The 26,175-nt window shown below is 37.4% G+C and overlaps 1 protein-coding gene across 1 annotated transcript in view; it reads right to left on the bottom strand.

The window, feature by feature from the left end:
* Positions 1–26,175, bottom strand: part of suclg2 (succinate-CoA ligase GDP-forming subunit beta) — a 187,743-nt gene that overhangs the window by 96,280 nt on the left and 65,288 nt on the right. The window contains exons 3-7 of the mRNA XM_041816576.1: positions 23,786–23,885; positions 19,709–19,799; positions 16,474–16,626; positions 13,556–13,645; positions 7,250–7,346 (exon numbers count right to left, since the gene is read on the bottom strand). Coding sequence (XP_041672510.1) covers positions 7,250–7,346; positions 13,556–13,645; positions 16,474–16,626; positions 19,709–19,799; positions 23,786–23,885 — 531 coding nt within the window. The remainder of the gene's footprint in view (positions 1–7,249; positions 7,347–13,555; positions 13,646–16,473; positions 16,627–19,708; positions 19,800–23,785; positions 23,886–26,175) is intronic.

Genomic DNA, 26,175 nt, shown 5'->3' with positions numbered 1-26,175 from the left:
GTTCAGAGAAAATTAGAGTTACAACCAGCAGGGGCAGTGTTTCCGGGTCGGAGTTTGATTCTTAAGGACTTCACAGTTTAGAAAGATAGAGGACATAAAATGTGAATGCACATTTAGAGGACATCAGAGAGGAGCATTTCAAATCATGTTCTACCACTTACCTATTACCTACAGATAATAAACTCATCATTTGTATATACACCTGCTGACCACTTCATTGGACACATCTATGCAATGTCATGCACATCAATAACAACATCTCTACCATGAATTCTACTTTAATAAATATCTGACTTTGTAAATGTTGACACTGTCAGAGAGATGATTCACTCTTCTTTACTGATATCATAGTAATTGTTGCTGTTTTTGTACTAGGTGTTTCTAATATTCTGACCTTCTGGTGCATGTAAGTGGAGTGGGAAACACATCACAGACTCCTCAATATGATGCTCCTCACACCAACACCCACTAACGCCTCAATGAGAAGCATACAGAAGAATAATCAGCTTTCTGACAGTTCAGCTTTTTGTATTATTTACTAATCACCCTCTTGCCTTTTGTTGCCAGTGTTAACCCATTTATGCCCCTATTTACCTCTTTTTACCACTTTATTTGCCCATGTTTGCAACTGTAAACCCGTTTATACTTTTTGTAACCCCTTTTCACCACTACTATTACCTGCCTGTTAGGGCTGGGTATTGTTAAGAACCTCACGATTCAATTCGATTTTGATTCTTTAGGTTGCGATTCGATTTGATTTCGATTCGATGTCAATTCGATTCGATTCGATATTGATTTAAATGCTTCAATGTCGATTCAGTAAGAGGTAGAAATACACAAATAACCTGTTGACAATTTTTTAATAATTATTTTCATGCCCATGTGAACATAATTGCTAAGTCACCTCACATTTTTGAGCAGTAAAACATCTGAAAATATTGCACAGTAATAACTTATTTGTGCATATGGAGAACAAAAGTAAAAAACAGGACAGTTCTGTATAAACACTGAAAAAGTAAAGTGGATGTAAACTTAAATAATATTTATGTCCTCTTGGAAATTGTGATAAACCTCACATAACATGGTTATGGTTGGTTGTGTGCGGCCTCCGTCCATACAACGCGAATCACACACACAGCGACCCCCACTGGCCAGGAGGTGAATCGATTCAGAGGATTTGCTGAATCAATATTGAATTGGGGGTGGAAATATTGCGATGCATCAATTAATCGATATTTTTACCCACCCCTACTGCCTGTTATTGCCACTTTTAACCGGTTTAAGTAAATTTTAATTCCATTTTAATAAAAGGGGTTTACATTTTGAAGAAGGCCTTACACTATGGAATAAATTTTAAAAATATTTGTCACTTTTAGTTATTATTTTTCTTTTTTAAGTTGCCACAGCTTAACTAAACAACCATGGACCATGATTTCACTGACCTCCATAGGCCCAAGATTTTGGCTGGGCCCCAGAAAGCTGGCCCCTTAATCCCCCTCTTATGGGCAGCATTGCAAGGACAGCGCTAGTCTATTTATAAAGCATCATTAATACACAGAGCAACTCAAAATGCTTCACATAGTAAAACAGAAAAAAACAAAACATTAAAAACATCATTAAGCAAAGAAAAAGGCAAGAAATGCTAACTATGTGGCTTTCAGGGCACTTTTTCATCACAGAACAAACTCTCTCGCCCCCTTCCTTCATGTCCTCTTACTTCTACTTTCCTGTTTCGGTGGCAGTGAGAGACACCAACATGTGCCACAAAGCCATTAAACATCAAGAAATAAGATACAGCACTCAATTTCAAGGAATTATGTGCATTACAAAATTGAATTGTCTGTTCAGGCTGTACTGGGTTTGGAAAGTCTGTAACTCTTGTATTGATTCTCCTCCAGTTTCCCTCATTGCCACTGTCTGCTGGTCCATACCAGATTATTCTAAAGTAAGTATCCAACCACTCATCAAAAAAAAAAAACCCTCCCTTGACCCATCAAAGTTACAAAACTATTGGCCAATCTCAAAACTTCCATTTCTGGCCAAAAATCCTTGGCTAACTTGGATCCGACCAACCCCTTAAGAATGTCTGGAACATAACATATTTGGCAAATTTCAGTCAGGTTGAGCAAGTGAGTTGGTATTTCTGTTACAGACTTAAACTGGTTTGATTCTTGTTTAAAATTGATATTTAAGGACTGTGTCAATAATCATGTTTTCTCCTCTGCTCCTCTGTGGAGTTCCCCAAAATCCAGTCCTTCTGTCCCAATCCTTTTCTCCCTCTGTGTGCCGCTGATGGGCGGTCTGTCTTTAGACTTTAGTCTTATTTAACTGCTATGCCAATGACACAGATTTATTTTTCTACCAAACTACATGCTCTTAATCAGCTCTCATCTTTGCATAACTTCTTGGCTACTACCAAAGACTGGGGGTCCCGTAATTTTCTCCATCCTATCCCTGCATACCTTGATATATCTAATTTAGTTAAACAATTATTGGCCAATATCGCAGTAGCATTCCCTTTGGGCTTGGTCTGTTTATGTATTGTGCTTGATTCTTATTTTATTCTGTCTAATAATGGGATTTACTTCTCTAAACTTTCTCCTTTTTGACTGTTTGCCAGTTTTTATTTAGCTGTGAAGCACTTTGTAACTAAGTCTTTCAAAAGTTTTTAATAAACTATAAACCTACTGGTCACAGGATCAAGTCCTAATCCTGGCACGTTTGGTGCATGTTTTCTGTTATTCTCTCTCCTTGTATTTCCCATTTCTCTTCAGCTGTCCTGTCCATTCAGTGAAAACAAACAAGAAATATATATATATATATATATATATATATATATATATATATATATTTTTTTTTTTTTTTTTTTTTTTATGTTAATACTAGGGCTGGGCAATTAATTGAAAATAAGATTAAACTGCAATATGGCCTGCTGCACTTTCCAAATTGAAACAGGTGCAATATTTCTTTGCGATGAAATTTGTGTTAAAATACCAGTTTTAAACTTTTAGTGCAGCAGAGATGTTATGCATGACATATCAAGCAATCATTCAAGTTTTAGTAGAGTCTACAAAAAATCCAACCTTCTTCATTGTTGTACTTTTTCCTTATAAAATATAAGAATGACAAAAACCCTTCAATGCAATAATTCATATCCAATTTGCAAGTCAAGTCAGAATCATCAGAATTAGACACTTTTAAAGAATTGTTCAACCTTTGTTTAGGAATATTATAAAGTTATGGAATAATCACATATCAAATCACAATTGCAATATTGGGGAAAAAAATTGCAATTAAGATTATTTTCCAAAATCGTTCAGCCCTAGTTAATACCTTTAAACACACCCCTGCATAGGCCAAGTCTTCTAACCTTTGTGTACATTGGGGTTAGGTGCATGTCAGGCAAGACACCTTATAAGGCCAACTCATTATCTGCATTCATTTATTTGTGTAAACAATATCTTAGCCTTAAATCTTTAATGGTTGCTTTCCAATACACATTATATGGGTGCCTTTGTAAGTAAACTCAAAAGTAACAATGAGCAATATTTATTGCTTTAAAAAAATAAAATAAAATAAAATAAAGTGCAAATGAGGTTTGGACAAATGATATAGGGAGGTTTTGGTTAACAAGAAAAAAGGGCCAACTCTTGTATAATTTTTTCATTTCGTAGAATGAAGATAGACTGTCATTGAGAAAGGCCAACATCCAATTCAAACCCTAATTTAATCGAAAATTAGTGGGACTATTTTACACATCCCATACAGCATATAAATGATGAGCTGAAGGCCTCAATTTAGACCTCAGTGTCAATGTCAATTTATATTGAAGGACTAAGGGAAGAGACTATCAAAAGAGACACTATTTCTTGCTTGACTGCACATTAAATGTATCCTGAATTCAATTACAAAAAGTTTATTCCAATCAGCTGAACATGAAATAGACTACCACGGCACCACAAAGACGACATGGGGTGAGGATAATTTCTTTAGCTTAAAATACAAAGGAAAACTGGTCCCAAACATAAGAATTTATAAAGAAAATACATGGATTGTAGTTTAAAGCTTCAGTGAGGAGTTTTGAGCTGAAATGAAAGAGACTTAAATGAATACTTTTACCTCTCTTTGACCTCAGAGAGCAGATGAGATCATCAGCAACAAGTCCAAATTAGAAATCGGTGTTAATAAAGTATGAGAAGAACAAACAATGATAAGATAAAAGATAAAAACCTGAATCAGTGGTTCAATAAAACAATCATATAAATAAATAATCAGGTTCTAGGATAAAACAGAATTTAACAGAAGGCCAAGATGTATGTACAAATGTTTGGTCTCCACTACTTTTGAAGTCTGAGGTGAGAACAGAGAGGAGAAAATCTTGTCCGAGGACCTCATGGTAAGGGAGCAAGGACTCAGATATAAGTTCTGTTTTGCTTTTTGTCTTAAGGTGTAAATAAAAAAAACCTATAGCAACTTAGCAAATAAGAAGTGCACAGGTATAGCATTTCTCTGAGCTGGCGCGGTGCACATACTTATCCGTCCATTTTCAATTAAAGTTTTGGACTGAGAACAAGATGTAGAAGGAGATTGTATACGAGTTAATTCCTCTTATTTTCTGATGTTTTTAAATCATTTACATGGAGTAACAATGAAAGGAACGTTAAAAATCGAAGCATTTTTGCAAGTTACTGTAACACCCTAAGAACTATCCCGGAAACACTTCAGAATAAAAGTATAGTATGAAAACACAGGCTGTCTCACCCCAGAAACAAACTAATTGGGCTTTTACTTTGAAAAAACTCAGTGGAGGTTTACCGTACCTGTCACATCAGCCTGGAATGAATTGGCAGACAAGATTAACAAACAGCGGTGCAAAGATCTGACTGCAGCTCTGAACAGAAAAGTTTTTCCATCTCTTGAGTTATGAGCAGAATTTCAGCAGCTTCAGATTGAACTACGCTCACTTTCAGTTTTTAAAAATGAAGTGAGTTAACGTGCTGACACACAACACCAGCTCCCACTGTTGTGAAAGACAGTCACATCATTGAAAACACAATTTGCATAAGACCAGACGTAGGACTTATGATAATATCAAATGTCTTCGACTGCCTTAAAACAGCTCGGATCGAGTTTAATGACCACCTGACACCAAACGACAGGAGAGCTTCAACTTTAGCAAAACTCTCATGATTTTACTCCGACTTTGGAATTTTTCTCTGTGACTTTGAAATTGCACAAAAGGTCATTAGGTGTAAGGCTGCCTTAACACAATATTCTGCAATATTTCCAAAAGGTTTGGGTAAAGTCCCACCATTTTCCAAATTCTTCTTCCTTGTCTTTTGGTCATTTTGGCTTGAACTGTTGTCTAAACTGCTCAGAACTGTCCCCATGGTTCCCAGTGATATTGCAACAATTGGTCTGTAACCATAAGTATTGAGAGAAAGAGCAGAAATATGGATGGAATGAATGCAGCATATAGATTAAAAGCTTTGTCTATACATTTATGTCATTTAATAATATCAGCACACGCTCATTGGATCTATTTAGCACTAGCCCACTGGCTAACATTTGGCTCCTGGGCCCGGCTCCAATCAGCTTTGGAGCGGTCTTAAAACAAATAGCTACAGGTCATATAATCACTATACACACTAATATTACTGTCCTAGTGCAAAGAGCTCACCTTTAATTCTGATCTTTTTAAAAAAGGCTCGTTTTTAAGAAATTGGGGTTTACATTTGGAAACCGGTAGCAACAGATAAAATGTCAGTTTTTTTGCTTAAATAAGTATGTTATGTGGACATTAATGTTGTGTTGACACGAGAGGAAGATTCAGAAATGTCACGGACACAAGACTGGCTGAAGATCTCAAGAGTTTAATGACAGCTGAGCTGGGTCAGTGACAGAGGCAAAGACAGAGAATGTACACACTGCTGGTCATTTTATGACCAGCAGGCACCCTATGTGATGCCTTCAGTCCCATACAAAGCCTTTGCAAAGCCTCTGCCCTTTCCCAAACGCTTAGTATTAAAGGTTTTCCAGATGGATGTGCCACCCTCTATGGGCCTATCTGTGATTCTGAGCAGAAAGCTTTAACCCCCATGGATGGCCTTGGTCCCTGATGCAACCTTTGAGTCATAGTTGTGTGTAGTATCAAATGCTGTGCTTAAATTCGGCAGAACAAGGACAGAGCATACACCGGTCTCAGACACTTTTAAAGGTAAGTGGTGCCCTTATAAAGCACAGTTTTAGTCCTTTGATTTTTGTCTGAGACCAGACTGAAGCTTTTCATGGGTGTCACTTTGAGTATTATTTTGAGTAGTCTTCAAGTGATCTTTTTAAGATTTATTTTAATTAAAAGGTAGTGTTGCATATGATTTAAAATTTCTTCAGTGTGATGATGAATCAAGACCAGTTGTTTTTCATAAATGGTTGAACAGACAGTTTTAGATAATATGGAACACTGCCAGAGCACAAGGAACTGTTAGTTACTGCTAGTAACTAAGGGGCCATCACATCCAAAAGTTCCATAAAAACTTTAGGAGGTAGTATATTAATTTCAATAGTAGTCATACGACTGTTAAAGAAACTGGCATCGAACTAGTATCTTTGAGACATCAATAAATGAATCAGGAAGCAAGATTTGTGATTGAATACCACTGATTTTAAAATGAAAATGATGCTAAATGAATCTATCAATACAGACAGGATTGAAAAGATGGTCATGACTGTTGAGAATCACACTTCATGATACCAGTGGAAATCTGTGAGGTAAATGTGGGATGTGTTGGTAGCTGCAGCTGTAATTTCTAATTTCTAGCCCCTCATTTGGAGCTGATGACAGTCTTAGTTAATCATCAACAACCAGGAATCATCAACAAACATCAACACACTATGAATATGGAGAGCTCTGCTCCCTGAAGCCATATGCTTTTTGATCCAGACAAAGTCATGCTGACAAGAAACTGACGTCAATATGTTGCAATTACACTTCACATTCATGAATTCAGACCCGGGGAGAGAGTGTGCCTGTATCCACACAGTGATAAGGACGGCTGCTTGTTCCAAAAAAATGTGAAATTCTCCTGTTAAAGTGCTGAAAAAAATAACACGTGCTAGCACAATTTAAGGTGAAATAATGGTGGGTTTAACTCCGACAGAGACACACGCAGACAAATCTAATACACACAGAAAGAGAAAGGGCAAAGACACATGCACACATAGAAAGGAATATTTTTATAAAACATCATACCTTGTCCTTCGGGAGTCTCTCCGAGAGGATTGACTTCAACTTGAGTGGCGTCGACTTTCAGGAACAGATCATAGAGCCTCTTAATCTGATCTGCTGCCTGTAAGGTCCACAGAGGACAGTAATTACCTGATGGTTCAGCTCTGAGCACAAAACCCACAAAAGCCACTCAGTATCACATACAGGCTATAAAACACATGTCAAATCACCTTCAACATCATGCTGTGTGACTTTGCTTTACAATTATGCCTTTGTGCTGTAAAGGGAACCTTTTTAATGTGTGATAACCAGCAAATTAGACATGACTTACAACTCAGAGTAGCACACTTTGATCTAATCCAGTATTAAGATTCCACCTTGATGAAGCATTCAAACATACCTTTTCTATGCCAATTTCATAAAAGATTTTTACACATACACTCTTAAAACATTTCTTTTAAAAAAATCTGTTTGCCCCTGAGTTCTTCCGGAGTTGCTTATTATCATCATCTCAGGAGGCAAGAGGTAGTAGAAGAAATGCTGCTGAAAACTAAAGTGATGAACAAAGCAATAAAGTCATTCCTATAAAAAACCTTTTTATGTGTATCTGGTCAGGGTGTAAACGTATTTGTTTTCAGGGTTCAGGGGCCACAGTTCAGCACATGTAGTAATGTAGTAAGTTCTACTGGCTCATCACTCAAATTCTATAGCTGGGTTTGCTAAAGCTCAGGTTGCTAAAGCTAACTTAACTGAAGAGGGTATGCAATGACAACACTTTCTGCTGAGGCGGGCTGTGTGGCTAAACTATCTGAGACACCGGCAAAACTGGGAAAAACAGACTAATATCAGCTTAAATTAGGGATATTTGGACTTGACAGAGATCCATATTGTTTCCTAAAGTCACAGTGGACTGTGGACAATTATACGTGGTCATAAATTGAATTCTCTGACATTCCAGTTACACAAAACAGAGCCTGAAAGCTCACACCAGCCCAGTTCATCAGTGATGGATATGAAATTAAATTAACTTAAAAAGGCTGTGTTAAGATCAAGTTTTAGATTAGTTGTTTCTCTGTATTTTAGTTAATCATTTAGTTAATCTGTATAAAGATCGCTCTGTGGTTGTCAAATCTGTTTTGGAAAATTGGGGTTGTATTTCAAAACCAGTACTCCGGCTGTCTTTCCTGTCTGGTTCCATTTTAGCACCAGTTAAACCTTTATTTTCCTGCTTTAATGTGACAATTTAAGGTCTTTATTTTCCATTAATGTCAGAGGAAGGACAATGGGGTACAGTTTAGTATTCATCACTAAATGAATTATTTCTGTAGCTACTATAATAGTCCAACTTCATCTTGTGTATTTACAAATGTACCGTTAAAGCTTCTACAAACATATTTTATTAAATGAAGATCTGTACTGACCCCGGGGTAACATCATCAAGATGAAGTTATTAAAAAAGACAACAATTCTCATCTGAAATAAAGCTGTTTACAGCTAACTCTCCCCTAATCTCAGCCACCAGCTCATTCATATGCATATACTCTACAGATAACTGAGCTACATAGCTAATGTAGCTATGTAGCTAAAGCTAAACTCACAAAGCAGCTATGTAAGCTACAGAGATATGTTATCTATGTAGTAGCGTTAGCTTTAGCTACATTTACTAAAGGTCAAATTTCTAAAGCTAGCTTAACTACATTGGCTTATATAGTAATGTTTATTATGTAGCAAGGGTAGTTATGTTAGCTTTAAATAAAGCTAATAGCGCTAATACAAGCCAACTTTCAAGTAATTATGTCTAAAACAGGTCTATGAATGTAACTGCTAGACTTTGTTTGAAAAGAAAATCTAAACTGCAAATACATCGTACTGGTTGATTATAACACTTTCTTTCTGAGATATACAGTGTTTCAGATGAACAGTCTATGAGAGTGGCTGTCTGCTGCAAGACCCTTTTCCACATTTACACACTGTGATAAATGAAAAAAACATTTGTGCAATAATTTCCAGTCAATACTTCTTAAATTCTCTTGAGTTTCAAGTAATTTTACATATGGAATTTAAAAAATCTATAATGTATTTGCTAGTTGTTGATACTTCTTTCGGGACTTGTGGGTTCTTAATCACATCACTGGTGAAAAAATATTTATCACTTTTTGCAAGGAGGAACACAAGCACATTAGTTTTGTTGAAGAAATAAAACCAAAAAACAGAATTTTTGACTGTCACCTTGAAAAAAAACAAATACAACTGCTGCTGGGAGCAGCTTACACTCTTAACACTGGCTGTAGCTGCTGCAGTCCAATTATTCTTCTCATCTGCTCAGATTGGCATAAAATGCGCTCCCAAACTTTAATTAAATTTATTAGATAAAATATTACGCCAGCGATGAAATCAGTGTTAAATCAGCAGAATAAAAGTTAAATAGCACACTTAATTAGTTGACATATGGTCATACTAAGATGTGTTTCGGCTCAGTAAAATGACGATTGAGCAAATGTTAATTAACTATTACATGTTCCAATTTAACATTTAGGAAAATATAATTCATTTTTTTATGAAACTTGAATTACAGTTGTGAGGATGAGATTTTTCCCCAGCAATATTAAGTACATATACACATTAGGACACAATTAGCCCCCCTGTGAAAATTTCAGATTTTCTCAAGTGCTGTTAAACAGAGTGGAGAGTTTTTAACACAGCTTTTACAAATATCCTAGTTTTATTTTGGATGCTTACATTATTTTACTTTGCACACAGAAACAAAATTATTAAGACAACAGAAAAACTGCCAAGACACTGGTGAAGGATTTAGCCAAGTCAGGAATTGTAGTCTCAAAGAAGACCATCACTAGAGCCCTGTACAGGAATGGACTGCAAGGTTGCAGACCAAGAAAAACTCCCCTTTCACAGAAGAGACACCTCCAGGCAGACTGAAGACTGCTAAGGACAAGAAGTGTGTCCTTTGGTCAAATTAAACGAAACTAGAGCTCTTTGGCCATAGAGGTGTTGGTGATGTTTGGAGAGAGAAGGGAGAGGCGTATCACCCAAAGAACACCGTCCCCACAGTGAAACATGATGGTGGGAGTATTATGATGTGGGGATGCTTCAGTGCATCTGGAACTTGAAACCTTGCCAAGGTGGAAGGAACCATGAAGAAAGAAGGATATGTGGAGATTTTGAAAGAAAACCTGAAGCACTCAGCAACAAAACATGGTCTGGGTCGTCGCTTTGTTTTCCAACATGACAACGACCCAAAACATCCGTAGCTCCTCGTGAAGAACTGAAGACAAAGGTCCATGCCAGGAGACCATTAAATCTAAAGAAGTTTGCGATATTTGCCAAAGAAGAATGGGCTGAGATTCCTCAGGAGACATATCAGAGACTTGCTGAAGACTAAAATAAACTTCTGCAGGCTGTTATCCAGCAAAAAGGAGACACTATTGACTACTAGCACCAGGGGGCTAATCATTTTGACCCTGGCAGTTTTTGGTTTTTGTGGAATAATTTCATTTCTGTGGGCAAAGTCAAATAATTTCAGCATCCAAAATAAAACTAGTATGTTTGAAAAAGCTATGTTAAATATTCTTTGCTTTGTTTAGTAGCACTTGAGAAAGATGTTTAAATCAATGAAATTTTCATAAGGGGGCTAACAATTTTGTCACATGTATAAAAAGTTTGTATCAATATATACTTCTTTAATCTGTAACCTAAGCTGTACTGTGTTGGTGTTTCCATCAAACAATGTTAAAGAATTGACCGTGGTACTGATAAGGTCTTGGATGGAAAAGAGGTGTTATTAGATAATATACTGTTTCCTAATGTATTCACACACTGGTTCATCCTGACCTCACATAGGAAATTTTATTAGGGGATGTCAGGAAAAAATCCAGTAATGTGGGGTTGAAAATCTTGGTGCTATGCTTTGTGCTCACCCTGACGATTTCAGCGACCATAGGAGTTTGGTGAATGTGTGAAAACAACCGTATGGGTGAATGATTAGAATATGAAGGAAAAGCAATAAACAAGTGCGACAACATTTAAATCATCCCTGTGAAGCTCTCTGGTTTAAAGACACTCTAGTGTATCTCCATTACTGCAGCTGCTGCTTGGTAATGAAGACAGCTTGATATGGCATTGACTTGAAAAAGTCTCTGCACAAATCAACAGACAGTCAAATAATCTCACTTACTTTTCCTCTTTTTAACTCACAACCCAAACACTTCTACCTCCACAACAATCCTGTCATCCTCACCTCAAACAAGCCAGATGACTTTATTTTTTACTTTTTATCATTATCTCTGAATCAAAGTGTCTGGTGGCCGATGCGTGGCAACCGAAGAGAAGCTTACGGACAATGCAGTCACTTAACCAATCACTCTGGTTTTCTCTCCTTGCCTGTTTCAAATCAATGCCCATTCAGTATTCTGTAAAGAAAGGCTCCCATACAATGGGATGCAACAAAAGCTTAAACACCTTTGACTCTCAAGTCTGCTTCTTAGAAACAGACTCACTTAGCTGATTTGTATGTATCCCATGTGTTAAGATCCTAAGCTAATCTGATTTCTCATACCACGGCGCCTGTGGAAAAGAAAACAAATTAGTGATCTGATGCCAAGAGACAAATGGCTTTGAAATGAACTCAACATCTAAGCATACATACACACTCTGAATGAGAACATGCTGCGTTTATGGGCTTTTTTTCCTCACTCTTATTCTAGAAGCTCTGAAAAAAAACTTTATTAAACTTGAGGTGACAAGACTTTTTTTATTTCATTGTCCCAAATAATAGGTCACACACTGAGAAAAGTGGTGTTTCTTGTATACACTCACAAAATCAATGGCGTGGTGAGTCTGCCGTGGTGACGGGTGCTTTATTCTAGGAGGAAGTGGTTGTTATTTCTCACAGTAAAAGTGAGATTTAAAGTTTGTTAGCTCCATTTACAGACTAAGAAAATTAGCACTGATATTGTCATGCAGATACTGCCATTGAAGTGTGTACATTCTCTGCTATAATTTTAATTAAAGAAAGAACAAATTGCTTTGTAAAGGGTAACCAAACCTTAAGGCCAACGCTTTTCAGGTGGAAAACATATGTAGGTATTTAGTAGTATTGTTGATCAGCCAGGGTCCACTTCTTGATATTTTACCTTTAAGTATTTCAATTCTACATTTTGTAAAAAAAACAACAAAAAACAAAAAACAAAAAAAAAAAAAAAAAAAAAAAAATCTGCCCTCTACAGGTAGAAACCATTTGCTTCAAGTGGATTTTTTTTGAAAAATTTCTCCTGGCTGATCTAGTTCCAAGAGACATATTTTGCCACACATTCACAGGAACCACTGCTTCAAAACATTCTTGTTTAGTTCTGTATTTTTTGTTTTGACACTTTTTGTACCATCTGAGGTCAAAACTGTACTATTTTTGTATTTAAAAAGTCCAATTAGTGGAAAAAAACAACAGAAATTAAGGTTGCAGTTTCTTATTGAGGAGTTGAGAGTGGGTCCTGAGGCTCAACCAGTTGAGAAGCACTATTCTACATGATCGTCTATCATTGTTTTGTTTCCATTTCATTTGTAGAAAAACAACCTTTCACTTCACTAGTAGCAGAAGTCTGCGGGTCAACCAGGCAAGATCAACCAATGAGAGATGTTGCTGTGACACCTTAGGATTGTGGATAATGTAGCACTAGAGATTGCGAAGAAAAAAATGTCTTCCCTAAAATCAAATAGATAATATACAAACTTGTTGTACATGACCATGAATCATTGCTACACTGAGCTCATGGTAAGTCTACCTTGAATGGTTCTAAGGTTAGTGCTAATAATCAGCATAAACTGAATGATGTTGTGGCTGATAAGGGACAGCAGGATGAGTGGGTGGGTGTGTCTTATTACCCATCCCTCCCAGCCTTGTCCATGATGTTCTAAAGCATTTTTTGAAATTTCAAGGTAGACACACCTCAGCTGACACTCTGGGGTTTAGTTACCATTTAGGTTAGGAGATTCTAATTTGGCTTCCTATAGTATGTAACGCTACATCATTAGTCAAGAGTGTGCAGTGTCATCCATCCATCCATCCTCTACATGTTCTTTCAAAATAAAGCAGCACTGGTGAACCGACAGTCAGATATGGCAATGGACCACCTAGCAAATGAGTCTGATGTGATGATGACACTTCACAATTCTTCTCAGTAAAACTATCAACAGTCAAGGCGTGCTCTGTTTGTGAATGAGTATGTAGCTGTCTGTCTTTTGGTGTGTGTGCTAATTGTAGATCTTTCTGACCCTTCTTTGCAACATGACTTTGAAGCCATCAGTGGGGCCCATTACCTGTCTCTGCAGAGGTCCTTTGAAACCCAAATTAGCTGCCATCCGAAGTGCCTGTTCATCTTGCACACCTTCAAATATATCCACCACTTCCTATAGGATACACAGGAAAATGAAAGAGAGAGAGAGACAATAGGAGAAAGACTGTGAGCGAGAACAAGGCTTGAACACTGGGCTATAATTTGACACAAAGAGGATGTTCATATTAAACCGCCGACATCGTAATTAAGTGGTGGCAAGCTGCCAGACATGGAGAAAAAGGGAGAGTTGGGAGTGGAACTGAAGATTTATGATCATCACACTCTCGTATCTTTGACTTTCAGATAGCAAGAAGCTCTCTCATCACTGATTTCAGAGGTAGAACAATGGCTGAAGGATTTCTGCACTGTGGAGAAAGTAAAGAATAAAACTGCAGCTGTCATTCAGTATAAACTAGGTCTGGACGGTGTAGATTTTAATGAGATTTGTAAAGGTGCACTGCTCTGTTGGGTCTGCGTAAGACAGCTACAACACAGCTGTGTATTGTATTTATAATCTGAAATAGTGCAGAGGTATGGAAAATGGCATCAGTCACAGCAGGTTCTTTACAATCTGCTCTAACATCTGCAAACTGTAGCAAAAAGACAGATACACAAAAAAGGAGTGAAGGCAAACTCCATCTGTAATGCTTAAATTGTACATCTGTTAGCAACAGTAAGGACCTGTTGCCAAGTAGCCGAGTGACTACACTGGATTTAGAGCTGTAAATGGAATCTAATAACTAGCGGTGTAAAACACAGACGGCTGAGTGTTTGCATGTATTTGTTCAGGTTAAGCCACAGACTCACAATAATGCTGCTATTATTGTGCAATATGCTGAGGTAAAGGAGTGTGTATGCATATATGACAACAAATACAGTTAAATAAGGAACACATAAAAAAAAGAAAACAGCTCAGATTTCTAACATGTAGTCCTTGAATGATTTTAAAAGGGAAAAAGATCAGTAATCTCTCAAACCAACATCGGAAATCACAACGAGGACAGAACATTTGGTGAGAAACTTTCTCAGTGAAATAAAAACAGCTGTGGAAGGTATAACCATATGACATAAACCACTAGACAGTCAAAGGTTTATAAGACATAAAACAGTGGCTAAAACTGAAGAGCATGGACTTAATGAGTTTATGAGTAGTTTTATTTAAAGAGCACTTTCAAAACAGTCACAAAATGTTTCACTTTGAATCCTTATTTAACTGTCTGCTCTTGTTCTAGTCTCTCGTTTGTGTTGTGTTATAATGTCTGTATTTGTAGTGTATTATAATATTTCTGTATTATGGCAGAAAAAATGTTAGCATGTATATGCATATTAAAATGTTGATAACGGAAAACTAATGACATAAACCTAGAGTCTTCTGAGTATTTAAATTAATAAGTTACTTAAATACTAAGTATTCATTTTACAAGACCTGGTGAGGTTGCCTTTGGATCCTGACTTCTTTAGAGGCCAGACATGACTAGATTCAAAATACTGCACAAGTGACGTTGGTACACAAGTTATATCTTACAATACCAACAGAGGACCTATAATAGTCACAAATATTGGATAACTAAGTTAATTTTAGCAGTGATATGGTTAGCAATAAAAAGTAAAAAATTATTCATGCATTTAAGGTTAATAAAATTGTTACTGTTTTAAAATTGACTAAAATTTCATAGATTTCACCATTTATCTTTCTTTAAAACTCCACCAGAAATTAAAAAAAAAATAAAATACAAAAATTATGTATAAATAAACTATTGAAAGATTATTAAACTGAACAAATTCACACCTATTTTATTATGTATACCTAGAAAAATTCTATAAATTAGTCTTATCACTGGATCCCTCGTTCATCTTTTACAAACCTGTGGCAACATCTAACTATGCTGTAGAGTACTGACATCCTTTATTATAATGACTTATTATTTGTCATTGTCAAGAAAATACCCTTTGTATGGCTTGCTAGATGAGCTGGCTGTGTGTTTTACAGACAACATTTTACAGCCTTAAATGGGCATATCTCCAAATATGGTGCCTCCATTTGTTACACTAAAATTTCAGCAATTGCTGGAAATCCTAGGCAAACAAAACCGATCATGACATTTAGCACAACTATTTACCTTTAAAATGTGTGACTTTCATCAACTTATCATGGTTGGTTAAGATTTTAAAGCCATTTTTTAAGAAAAAAGAGACTAGAACCTATTTTTTTTTTTAAGTTCTGGAGGAAACAGGAAGTTTGAGACACTCTGGGCGACTGCTAATTGGTCGGATGGTGTGGTGTCATTTTCTGTGACGCTGACTTATGTCCACTGATTGGCTGAGAAAAAAATTCTGGTTCCACTGTATCACAGGGAGTTGAGGTGGGCAACAAAGAAAGTCAACCAAAGTGACCATAATATGGTTCTTTGCCCCATAAAGTGTTAAAAAAAAAAAGACTAAAGCGTAACGGTCAACATCTTGCCTTTCTGTATAGTCAGTTACCAGTTTGTGTCATTTAATCAATATTTTACCAAAATCAAGCTAAAGTTACCCACAAGATTTTAGACCGACCAAAATGGACATTTGAATTTTGGCATTGTTAAAGTAAATCCCACACAAAGGAGCGACAGGGTTTGGGCTTTTTTATGGTTTTTGTTGGTTTAAAATGTCTAAAAACAACTGCTAGAGGGTGACTAATAGTAATGATTTATGGGGGAAAAAAGTGTTTCTGAAAAGTGGAGATACAAGGTTTCTGCCCCGACAGAGATGAGACAAAGCTATGTTCAATGCATGTGTGCTGGTTAAAAAGACAAAAAACATATAATGACACAAAAACAAAACGGAATGGAATAAAAAGAAATTAAATGAAATAAATGGCAATGAACAATAATGAAGCAATAGTCTTAGACAAATATTTACCTTAAAGATGAGTTCTGGGGTTTTGTCAGCTACTTCTTCTATATCCATGCCTCCCTGGGGACTTCCTACCATGACAGGACCATTACATGAACGGTCCATCAGGATGGCAAAGTAGGTCTCCCTGCTTATATCCAGAGCCTCTGCAACCATCACCTGAATATGTAACAGCAGAAGAAAAGACAGTTCATTAATGCTGCCAAGTTTAAATCATGAGTATCCACTTTAACTTCAATGATCACTGTATTCCTGGTCAAGCATAGTCATAGCCAGTCTCTGTACTGGTAAATGTGGGTCTTTGTGTAATATTGTATTTTTCAAGTTGTTTGGTCCCTGTGTTTTGTCTAAAATTAAGTATGTTTTTTATTTTTATTATGTACATGATTGATGTTTACATTTATATGTACACCATCAACCTGCCAGGCACTACGGATGGAAATTACCCTATGGCTACAATCACACCCATACATGTCCAGGTGCATCAGTGTGCACTGTCTTCTCTCTGGTATTAGATGAACTTTTACATATTTTATTCAAAGGTTGAGTACACCAAGGTGCAGGACTGCAAAGTACAGGAACTGTTTCTTCTCTTAGCTGCTATTAAACTGTTTAATGAGTCAGAGTGAAATACAACAGGAACAGTTGTATGTGCTCATAGTTTTGCACACATTTATACATATATTTTTTACTGTATACAGTTATAAACACAGTGATTTTTAGATAATTATATATAAGAAAAAGTTAAATAGGCAAAGACCACAGATGGACAGGATCACTTGATGTGTTTCCACCAAGCTGTTTAGCAAAGTTTGGTACACGGTTCGGTATGGTAAAATCTGATCTTGCTTACATTTCCACTGCCAACCCTGCCTTCCAGGCCAGGGGTGTAAGGCAAATGGCGATAGCTTTGTCAGCTACATAACAGCATGATATCATAGCAGTGTGACAAAGCATGGACAATAAACTTAATGAAGAGGAAGACTGAGGTCTTCATGGGGCTTACTCTCTGAGTTTACTCTCTTGAAACTCCATGATTAAGCGCGAGAAAGTTCTTTGGACGGATGAGACCAGAATAGTGATTTTTGGCTCTCAGGCAAGACACTATGTTTGGCAGACATCAAACACTGCACATCACCAGAAAAACACCATCCCCACTGTAAAGCACAGTGGTGGGAGCATCATGCTGTGGGGATGCTTCTCAGCAGCCGGCACTGGAAGCCTTGTCATGGTAGAGGTAGAAATGAATGCAGCAAAACATAGGAAAATCCTGGAGGGCGATCTTATTCAGTCTGCAAGAGAACTACAGGTTTGAAGATTTGTTTTCCAGCAAGACAACATGAGTTTTCAGCAGTGGCCGAGTCAAAGCCCAGACCTTAATCTAAAAAAGAATTTGAGGGTGGACATGAAAAGGGCTGTTCACGCCCGATCCCTTTGGAACCTGACTGAGCTTGAGCAGTTGCATCTACTAAATGCTGACTTGAAGGGGGTTAATATTTGCCCAATAACTTATTAAACATTATTCTTATTCAGTTGGCATTATTTTGTAGAAATCTGTTTTTGACAGTAAATTCTTTTTTTTTTTTTTTTTTCATAAAAAGTCAAACTATGTTGACCATAATTGATTTATAAAATCAATAAATGGGTCAAACATCAAACAGGGTGAATTGTTTTAATAGGCACTGTATGGCATACATAATAAGCATACTAGGTATGAGTTGTACTCCAACAGAAGAGTGGTAAAAGGTAGCACAATACGGATTGGTTAATTCATTACCTTTCTTCTTTTATGACAGATAACTCCATACTGAACTGAACCAATCAAACAAAAGTGCTTGATTGAAAAGCACCATATGCATCATCTATGATTGCAGAAAATCTCATGTGTTGTGAAAGACAAAGAAAAGAAAATGCAGAGACAGTCCAGCAAATTAGCAGAAAAAGGGATGCAAGCAAGCAAAAAGCTCATTTGGAAAAACACAAAAAATTCTGACAGGATCTATCAGTTGTGCGGTGGTTAATGGGCTGCAGGGTTTCTAGATGAGGTGTTTGTTTGAACATGCACAGGCCTTCTGTTCTGCTTCCATCCCGTCGCCTTGTGAACAAGGATGGATAGCTTTCTCCAGCCTCCATGTTCACAGATGTCTCCTTGTCCAAACACTGGCTCCTCCAGTCACTCAAACTTTCTCCTCAGTTCCCTTTTGTTTGACTTGTAGCCTGATTGTTAACACTTTTTAAAATATATTCTATTCCAACTGTCTTGTTCTTTTTTTTCTTTTTCGTCTCCTGGAGTTGTCTTTAACAACCATCTCTTACACCTCCTGTCTCGTTTTCCCTTATCCTTCCTCTCCTCTTCCCTCTATCAGGTCCATGACAGCAAATCCATGCACATGCTGAAGCGCTGCCCGCTTTTTCCTGCGCTGTTCTTTGCTCAGGGTGCAGTCTGGGCTGAGGGTTGATGTGAGCTCCATTGGCAGGTTGACAGCTAAGCTCTGGCTGACATCTGACAGACAAGGTTGTGACTACGATGTTACGGTGCTGGATCCTTCAGGGACACTGAACGGCTGCTGTTGCCAGGTCTAATTTCAGTGCTACAGGTGAAAGATGATGTTCTTCCTAAGAGATAAGAGGTTCCCATCTCTTCAAACTCACATCTAATTTAAGCCTGTACCATTTGTTTTGTCATTCGTTTGCATTTTCCTCAGCATCTGAAACATGGAGCCAATTCTGAACTTGCAAACCTCCCGTTCTGTTGATGCTTTCCATAAAAATGACACGTATTTGATTCCTTTGGAGTTTTGGGGTAGGAATAGGAGATGAAGGTTCAGGGTAGCAGGGGTGAACAGAAAGAGCATAACCCACATATGAGTCACAGCCTGACAAGGCTTCATCACCTGATAATGTCTTTTCCGAGGACATACTGCACGCCAGAGGAGAAAATTATATTCCTGCTTGTTAGGGGCACAGAAAAACAGTTGTGTACCAATCACTTTAAGTTCACAGTAGGCTAGGTTCAATTTATGCAATGAGCCGTAACACCAACCGGCACAAAACCCACAGTAAAACAAAGTGGACGGCTGCTATTTAAACCTAAAAAACAAAAACAATAGGCCCAGACTTCCCTTAGAGTCATTAATTTTACAGAACTGCATTACTGGACTCAAAATGCCTTGAAATTAGGTCAGAAAAAAACAAGAACAGCAAAGAAGATTTCCTTTTTTCAGTCTGGGAAGTGCCTCACCGTTTTCACTTTCACTCCATCTTTTGGCGTCTGCTTTGTAGTCAGGTTGAAACCCAGCATTTTATTGGCGAGTTCACCAACAACCGCAGGGCTGCAGGAGAGAGGATACAGGTCAAATAGTCTCCTTGTAGGAACATTCTTAATCGAAAAAAACATCCCTGAAAAGCATACTTTTATAAAATGATCGATCTCCCCGGGGTTCTATTCAGTGAAGGAGAGATATGCCTCACTAGTTTTCTTGGCATAAATATACAACTTTCACACTCATGCTGCAATGAAAAATCCTGAAAATTTCCCAGGTCTGTTTGTGTGGGCCGCAAGTGTAAACTCAAATGGTCAAATCAGTTCACTTCGAACTTCTTTTCTAACAGCACCTTGTAAAAAGTCTGCATGAAGTCAAGGTGAGCTGATGTGTGAACACAGCAGGTAATAGTCTGGAACATTCACTGTGAGTGAGTGGGTGGGATGACAACACCGTAGTCATGAGCAGAGTTTTTCTGTTTCACACTTTTTACTAAGGCTGAATGAATTGAGGAAAAAACTGTAGTGATTTTCCTTCTGTGACATACAGAATACATTATGAAAGAAAAGCTATACCAGACAAATATAGTATCTTTAGATACATCAACTACATCAACAATACACTTGTATTATTTTGGCTCTTAACCCTTTAGGCCCACTTTTATTACCATTTTATCTCACCTAGATTTATTGTCCTAAAACGCCTGTAAAACATCAACCCTGTGGTGCACAGTCAAGCTCTGAACATTCTTTTTCAAGACAACTTGGACTTTGAGACTATGTGTGCTTCAGCATGTCAACTGAATTTAAAAGAAAAGTTATGGGACAACAGGGACAAAAGAAAAAATGGAACAGAAAATAAAACTTTAGGATCTGTATGTGTGACAATGTAAACAACAAAGACAGACGTTTTTACACAAACCTGCTCTCCAAAACGTGAAAAATAATCATTCTGTGACAAAAATTCTTCAAATTCTTCACATTTTTACAAAAAAGTCCTTGTGCTTTTTTGTAGGCAGTTTTTGAGCCATTATTTAAAGCAGTTCCTGTCTGCAGTGACACAGAGGGCCACATCACAGGGTCTCTGTTTATCTTTCTCAACATTATTTGCTATCCAGGACATCCCCACCATGTTTTAAGAGTAAATATATGACGACAGAACAGCTTGCCATTGGTTGTTTCACAGCCCATGTGACATCCATTGCAGAAAAATAATATGGTGGCTAATGCTACGCCAGCAGCAAAAACGATCAAAAAATTAATTAAAAATGTATAAATGATGGTCAATATCAGAGTTACTGGAGTGGATTTAATCTTTAACTACCCTGGAAAGTCACCCACATTTCAGACTCACTACAAAAGCTTCAGTAAAAGCTACAAAGGCATGGATGTGAGAGAAAAAAAAGTAGGTGGCTACCTTGAATGGTGCAGAAGTTATTAAACTTTAAATAACTTCTTGTCGTATATGACAACATCAGTCTCAGAAGATTAAAATATACAGATGAAAATACTGATATACCTTTAATACAGAGTGGAGAAATATCATGGATTTTGAATGTCAAACAGTTCAGCACCAACATTTTGGTCTTGTTTTGGTCTCTGATGTAACCTAAACTTATTTTTTGTCAGACTTTTTGCCACCAAAGATCTATTTCTAGGTAGTCTTAATTTTGTCTTTCTCATGGGAGGAAGGCAGTCAACTAACATTTTTATTTGACAGTTTTATTTGATGAAATTAACACTGATGTGTGCCAACACTAGATACAAACTAGATAAAAAAGCACTTCATCTCAGTCAAGCTCCCCATTTTCATAAGTATTATGTACATGAAAACATCATCGTTTAATGTTGAAAAGTACACAAAAATTGATGAAACCTTAAAGTCTGAAAGCTACCTTTTTTTTTTACATCACAGTTTCTCTGTCTCTCTTTCTCTCCATTATAAGCTATTCAGGCTGTCTCCACAGGTAGGACCTGTGCAGTTTGGTAAAACATAACACACAGAACAGCCTGTTGATGGGCTGTAACAACCAATGTAGGAAAACAATATGGTGGCCAATGCCAAGCTATCAGCAGAAACGATCAGTAAATGGTTAAAAAAATGGATAAAAAGGTGTTGAATACTGGAGTTACTTGTGTGGATTTAATTTTAAATGCCTTTGAAAGTCAGCAAAGTTCTAGGCTCACACAGACACTAATGGATGTTTGGATTGTCATCTGACTGCTCTTTAGTGTATCAGTGAAATATGATGATTATTAAACTCGGATAGAGTCACAAAGCAACGAAACTAAGCTAGCAGTGGCATCGTGTGTGCATGCCGTGCATTTTACGGCCCAGTAGAAATGTCATTTTGATGGGTGATGGGTTATGTGGCTTTGCGCTGTCAGTCTACTATCTGACATAAGAATGATGCAAATATCAAACCTGTGACTGATACTGGATTGGATCTTGCCTATCCCACCTCAAAGTGTAGAATTGTTCTGAAACAAATCTTCCTACCATAGAAGAAATAACAAAAGCATGAATAAAGAAAGAATATCTGATTAAATTGAGATTAAATTTGGGCTTGACAGAGATCCCTACGGTAAGTAAAGACACAGTGGCACACGGACATTGAAATGAGGCCAGAATCGGGTTTCCTGACATTTTTATGTACCTGACTTTAAAGCCAGATAGTTACAAAAAACAAAGCTTGAAGGCAAACATAAGGCTGATTCTATCAGTGATGGATGTGAAACGGAATAAACTGTGTAAGGATCCAGCTGTTTCTCCGTATTTCAGTGATCAGTTTGCTTCTTTTTACTTTAGCTTTCTGTTAAAACATCGCTATGTGTTTGTTGTCAGTGGCAGCACAGATGTGTGCAGTTTGAAGTGTGTTCGTCGTAGCCTGGTTGTTATTAAAACTGACATTGCCTCCCATTTATTTCTAATGTGACAACTGCACGCAACTGCAGTCAAACTCATTATATTGCATTTCAGGCAGACTTACAGTAGTGAAAAACACTGTCTCAGTGAGTTATTTCTAACTTCCACATTCTAATTTTATTCCTCACTATACCAGGTATGCATGGGATGCAAAGCAGTCACTGCGTTTACAGAAAATGCATGCTGGCGTCATGAATCATTTGAAAGTAAGCCGTAATCAGCTTTAATTCAGCTGAATAGTGTCGCCTTATACATAAGATGGGGTAAAAGAGTAAGTAATGTTCCTTATCCTGACAAAGCACCATATTTTTCAAACACTTTGGTACTTTTCCAGTTTGTCATGAATGAACCCTTACTTATCCTCTCTGTTTTAAAGCAGCCCACATGCTGTAAGCCTGCTCTGGATTGTTAAGGGAGCAGAGAGGGAGCCAGAGGTTGTACTCATCCTTTGATAGATGAGAGGACGGTGAACTGTGTGCTCGTGTCACTGTCTGGGGACGATGAACTTCAGCATATCTCACTGTGAAAAAGTTTCCGGCTGTTCTGAAACCCTGAAGTAGGGTGACGATGATACATCTCTGGGACAATTGTCATAAATCACCTTTTTGCAGTAAGAGGTAGGGACCTTTACTAAAAAGACAAAGCTGGTTCTGTACATGTAAAGGTGGTAGAAGGAGATGCAGCGTCTGAGCCAAGAAAGGCCTTTTTAAGTTGTTGTTTAGCCTTTTGAAAAATGCACTAGGTTTCAAAGTGAGCTTTCAGAGGAGGACTACACCCAGCACACTTTGTAAATCTAAACTGGAACAAAATAAAGCAAAGCAGAAGCCAAAACACCCACTATCAACCAGAGAGAGGAAAACTCAGTATGGGGTGTATAACACTTCTGTTGACCTTAAATTCACTTTTTCAACATATAATTGAGGGTAGCGCTTGGAAAACGAGACACTGCAAGACAGAATAGCTGTTTATTTGCAGCACAAGTAATCCTGACAGTGCCTTTGTGTCTGGGGAACATCTTCAGAGAGCTCTTTGAGCCTCCTCAGTCTAAAAGCTGCTGTCGTGGAAAGAAAAATATGAACCTATCTCCTCCAGTAATTCATGGTGTGAAATGCACATAGAGGCATACTTACTCCTTGGTTAAGTGCACTCCACCTTTAAGGCCACTGTCGAACACACCCTTGCCTCTGCCACCGGCCAGAATCTGAGCTTTCAGCACGATTTCCTTGGCATCTGAAAGACGGAGAGAGATGGATTGAGAAGGAGAGATAAACAGAGAGGAAGGAGAGAGAGAGAGAAAGACATTCTGAGCACTTTAGAGGCTCAGCACCTTGAATGCCCCTCAACTGTGCCAGTTATCTGTCTATCTGATTGAAGGTAGGAGGGGAGCTGAGGAGAGGAGTGAATGTGAAAAGATCAGGCATTATGTCAGGACTGAAAAAGTTTAGAAGCCAAATACTAGAAAAAAATTACCCCAGCTCAACCTATCATAATGTGTGAATTAGAGATGGGGATGATTACTGAGCAGTAATTGTTGAAATGATCTTTAGAGAAACATTTCACTAATCAGGGACCTGTGCATGCATTCAGACCACAGCAGTAAATGTTACCCGTGTAGACCAGTGTCCAGGTGTTGTCGAACTTAATACACTTAGCAGAAACATTAGTGTCAAGCCAAATCAGATGAAAATTAACATTTAGTGTTGTTTAATTGTCTATATATCCATTTATTCTATATTTAAAATGCATTCTAAGTCAATGAATAGGCATAATTTACTTGCATAATCTGCTTTATTTTGGCATGCCCAGAGATGGCAGAGCTGAATAAAAGGGAAGCAGGGAGTGCTACAGGGACTAGGTATGTAGGCACTCCTGGTTGAATTAACAGGTAGGAGCTGCAGTGTGTGTGTGTTTGTGAAGCTGCATATAGCGAAGCAGGTTAAAAGAAGAGTCAACGGAGATGACATCTGTCACTTTGTTTGTTGAATAACTTATCTAAAATTCAATGAAATCTTTGTTTGGTTAAGTTAAACACAGACGTGTCAAAATTAACTGTTAATGTGTGTGCATGATGCTGTTTTCTTTCTATTTTATACGTTGGGCAACAGGCAACCTGCATATGTTAGTCTGTACAGCACGCACTACTTTGTTTGGCACAATTTTGATTGTTTATTTTTGCCTGATGACCTAAATGTAATTTTTATTTGGTGTTTAATTGTTGTCTAAATGAAATGCTTAAAGAAAGGATGGCAAAAGATTACAATTTTTGACTGGGATTAATCTCAGCATTTCTGTAGTTAATTGTGATTAACTGTACCCTTGATATTGCATTTTACTTTTTTTTTTTTTTTTTTTTTTTTGCATCTTAAACTGTTATTGTGTCATTTTAGATTTTTCTACTGTCTTAAACTAAGGGTAATTGACTTCCTGTTTTGGTACAGACCTTCTTTAGAAGCAGGAAGAAGATTTAAACATGGACTTAACCAGTGAAAAAGAAATTAGCCATGGAGTCAAAATGAAAGAAAAGATTAATTAAAAGGTGCACATGACTTCTGACTTGTTCGTTGAGCTGTGTGTGAGATTTTTTTTAAGTGAAGAAAGACATTAAGGAGCAGTGGTGGAGCTGACGCAACTTAACAAAAGTGTGTGTAAGGTACAATAGAGAACGCGATTAATTATGATTAAAAAAATTAGTGCACTAATTGTGGACATTAATTAAACACAATTAGTTTGATTAATCTTGACAGCCCTAGTTTAAAGCAATATCAACATTTAAAGATGTCTTCATTCAAAACCCAGTTTAGTACACTAACTGTTAGAGTGACCTTTAGATTTAATGTTAATGCATTTTTCTCATTTATTCCAACTTTCTATCATAAAGTAAACTTGACACATTATCTAGAAAAAACTTGTGAAATTCCTGTTGGAAACCGGGGACGCCTGGTTCTGCGGACTTAAGACCAGAATGACCATTCAGCTTCTGATGGCATGGTGTTGTGCTGATGCCTACGGCGTGAGCAGCATACACACGGGGAAAGGTACTATCAATGCTGAAAAGTATATAGAGGTTTTAGAGCACCATATGCCCACATCCAGACAACGTCTCTTCAAAAAGACAATAAACCAACCACATTCACCATGACAGCATGGCTTTGCAGTAAAAGATTCTGGGTGCTAAACTGGCCTGCCTCAACTCCAGAACTTTCACTGACAGAAAACATCTGGCAAGTCATACACAAATGAATCCTGCAAAGAAGACCCAGCACTGTTGAGCAGTTATAATCATACATCAGATAAGAATGGAACAACATCCCTCTCCTAAGACTCTGACATCTGGACATTTACAGACTGCTGTTAAAAGAATGGTAAACATGGTGCTGTCCCTACTTTTTTTTAGATGTGTTGCTGCCATCAAATTCATAATGAGCTAATACTTTTTTTCATGAAATGATAAAATATCTCAGTTTCAACATCAGAGAGGTTGTTAATGTTCTGCTGTGAACAAAATATGGCGCAAACTTCT

This window comes from Cheilinus undulatus, linkage group 3 (genome assembly GCF_018320785.1).
Source record: "Cheilinus undulatus linkage group 3, ASM1832078v1, whole genome shotgun sequence".
In the NCBI taxonomy this organism is placed as follows: Eukaryota; Metazoa; Chordata; class Actinopteri; order Labriformes; family Labridae; genus Cheilinus; species Cheilinus undulatus.
This window is presented reverse-complemented; position numbering and strand designations above follow the sequence as displayed.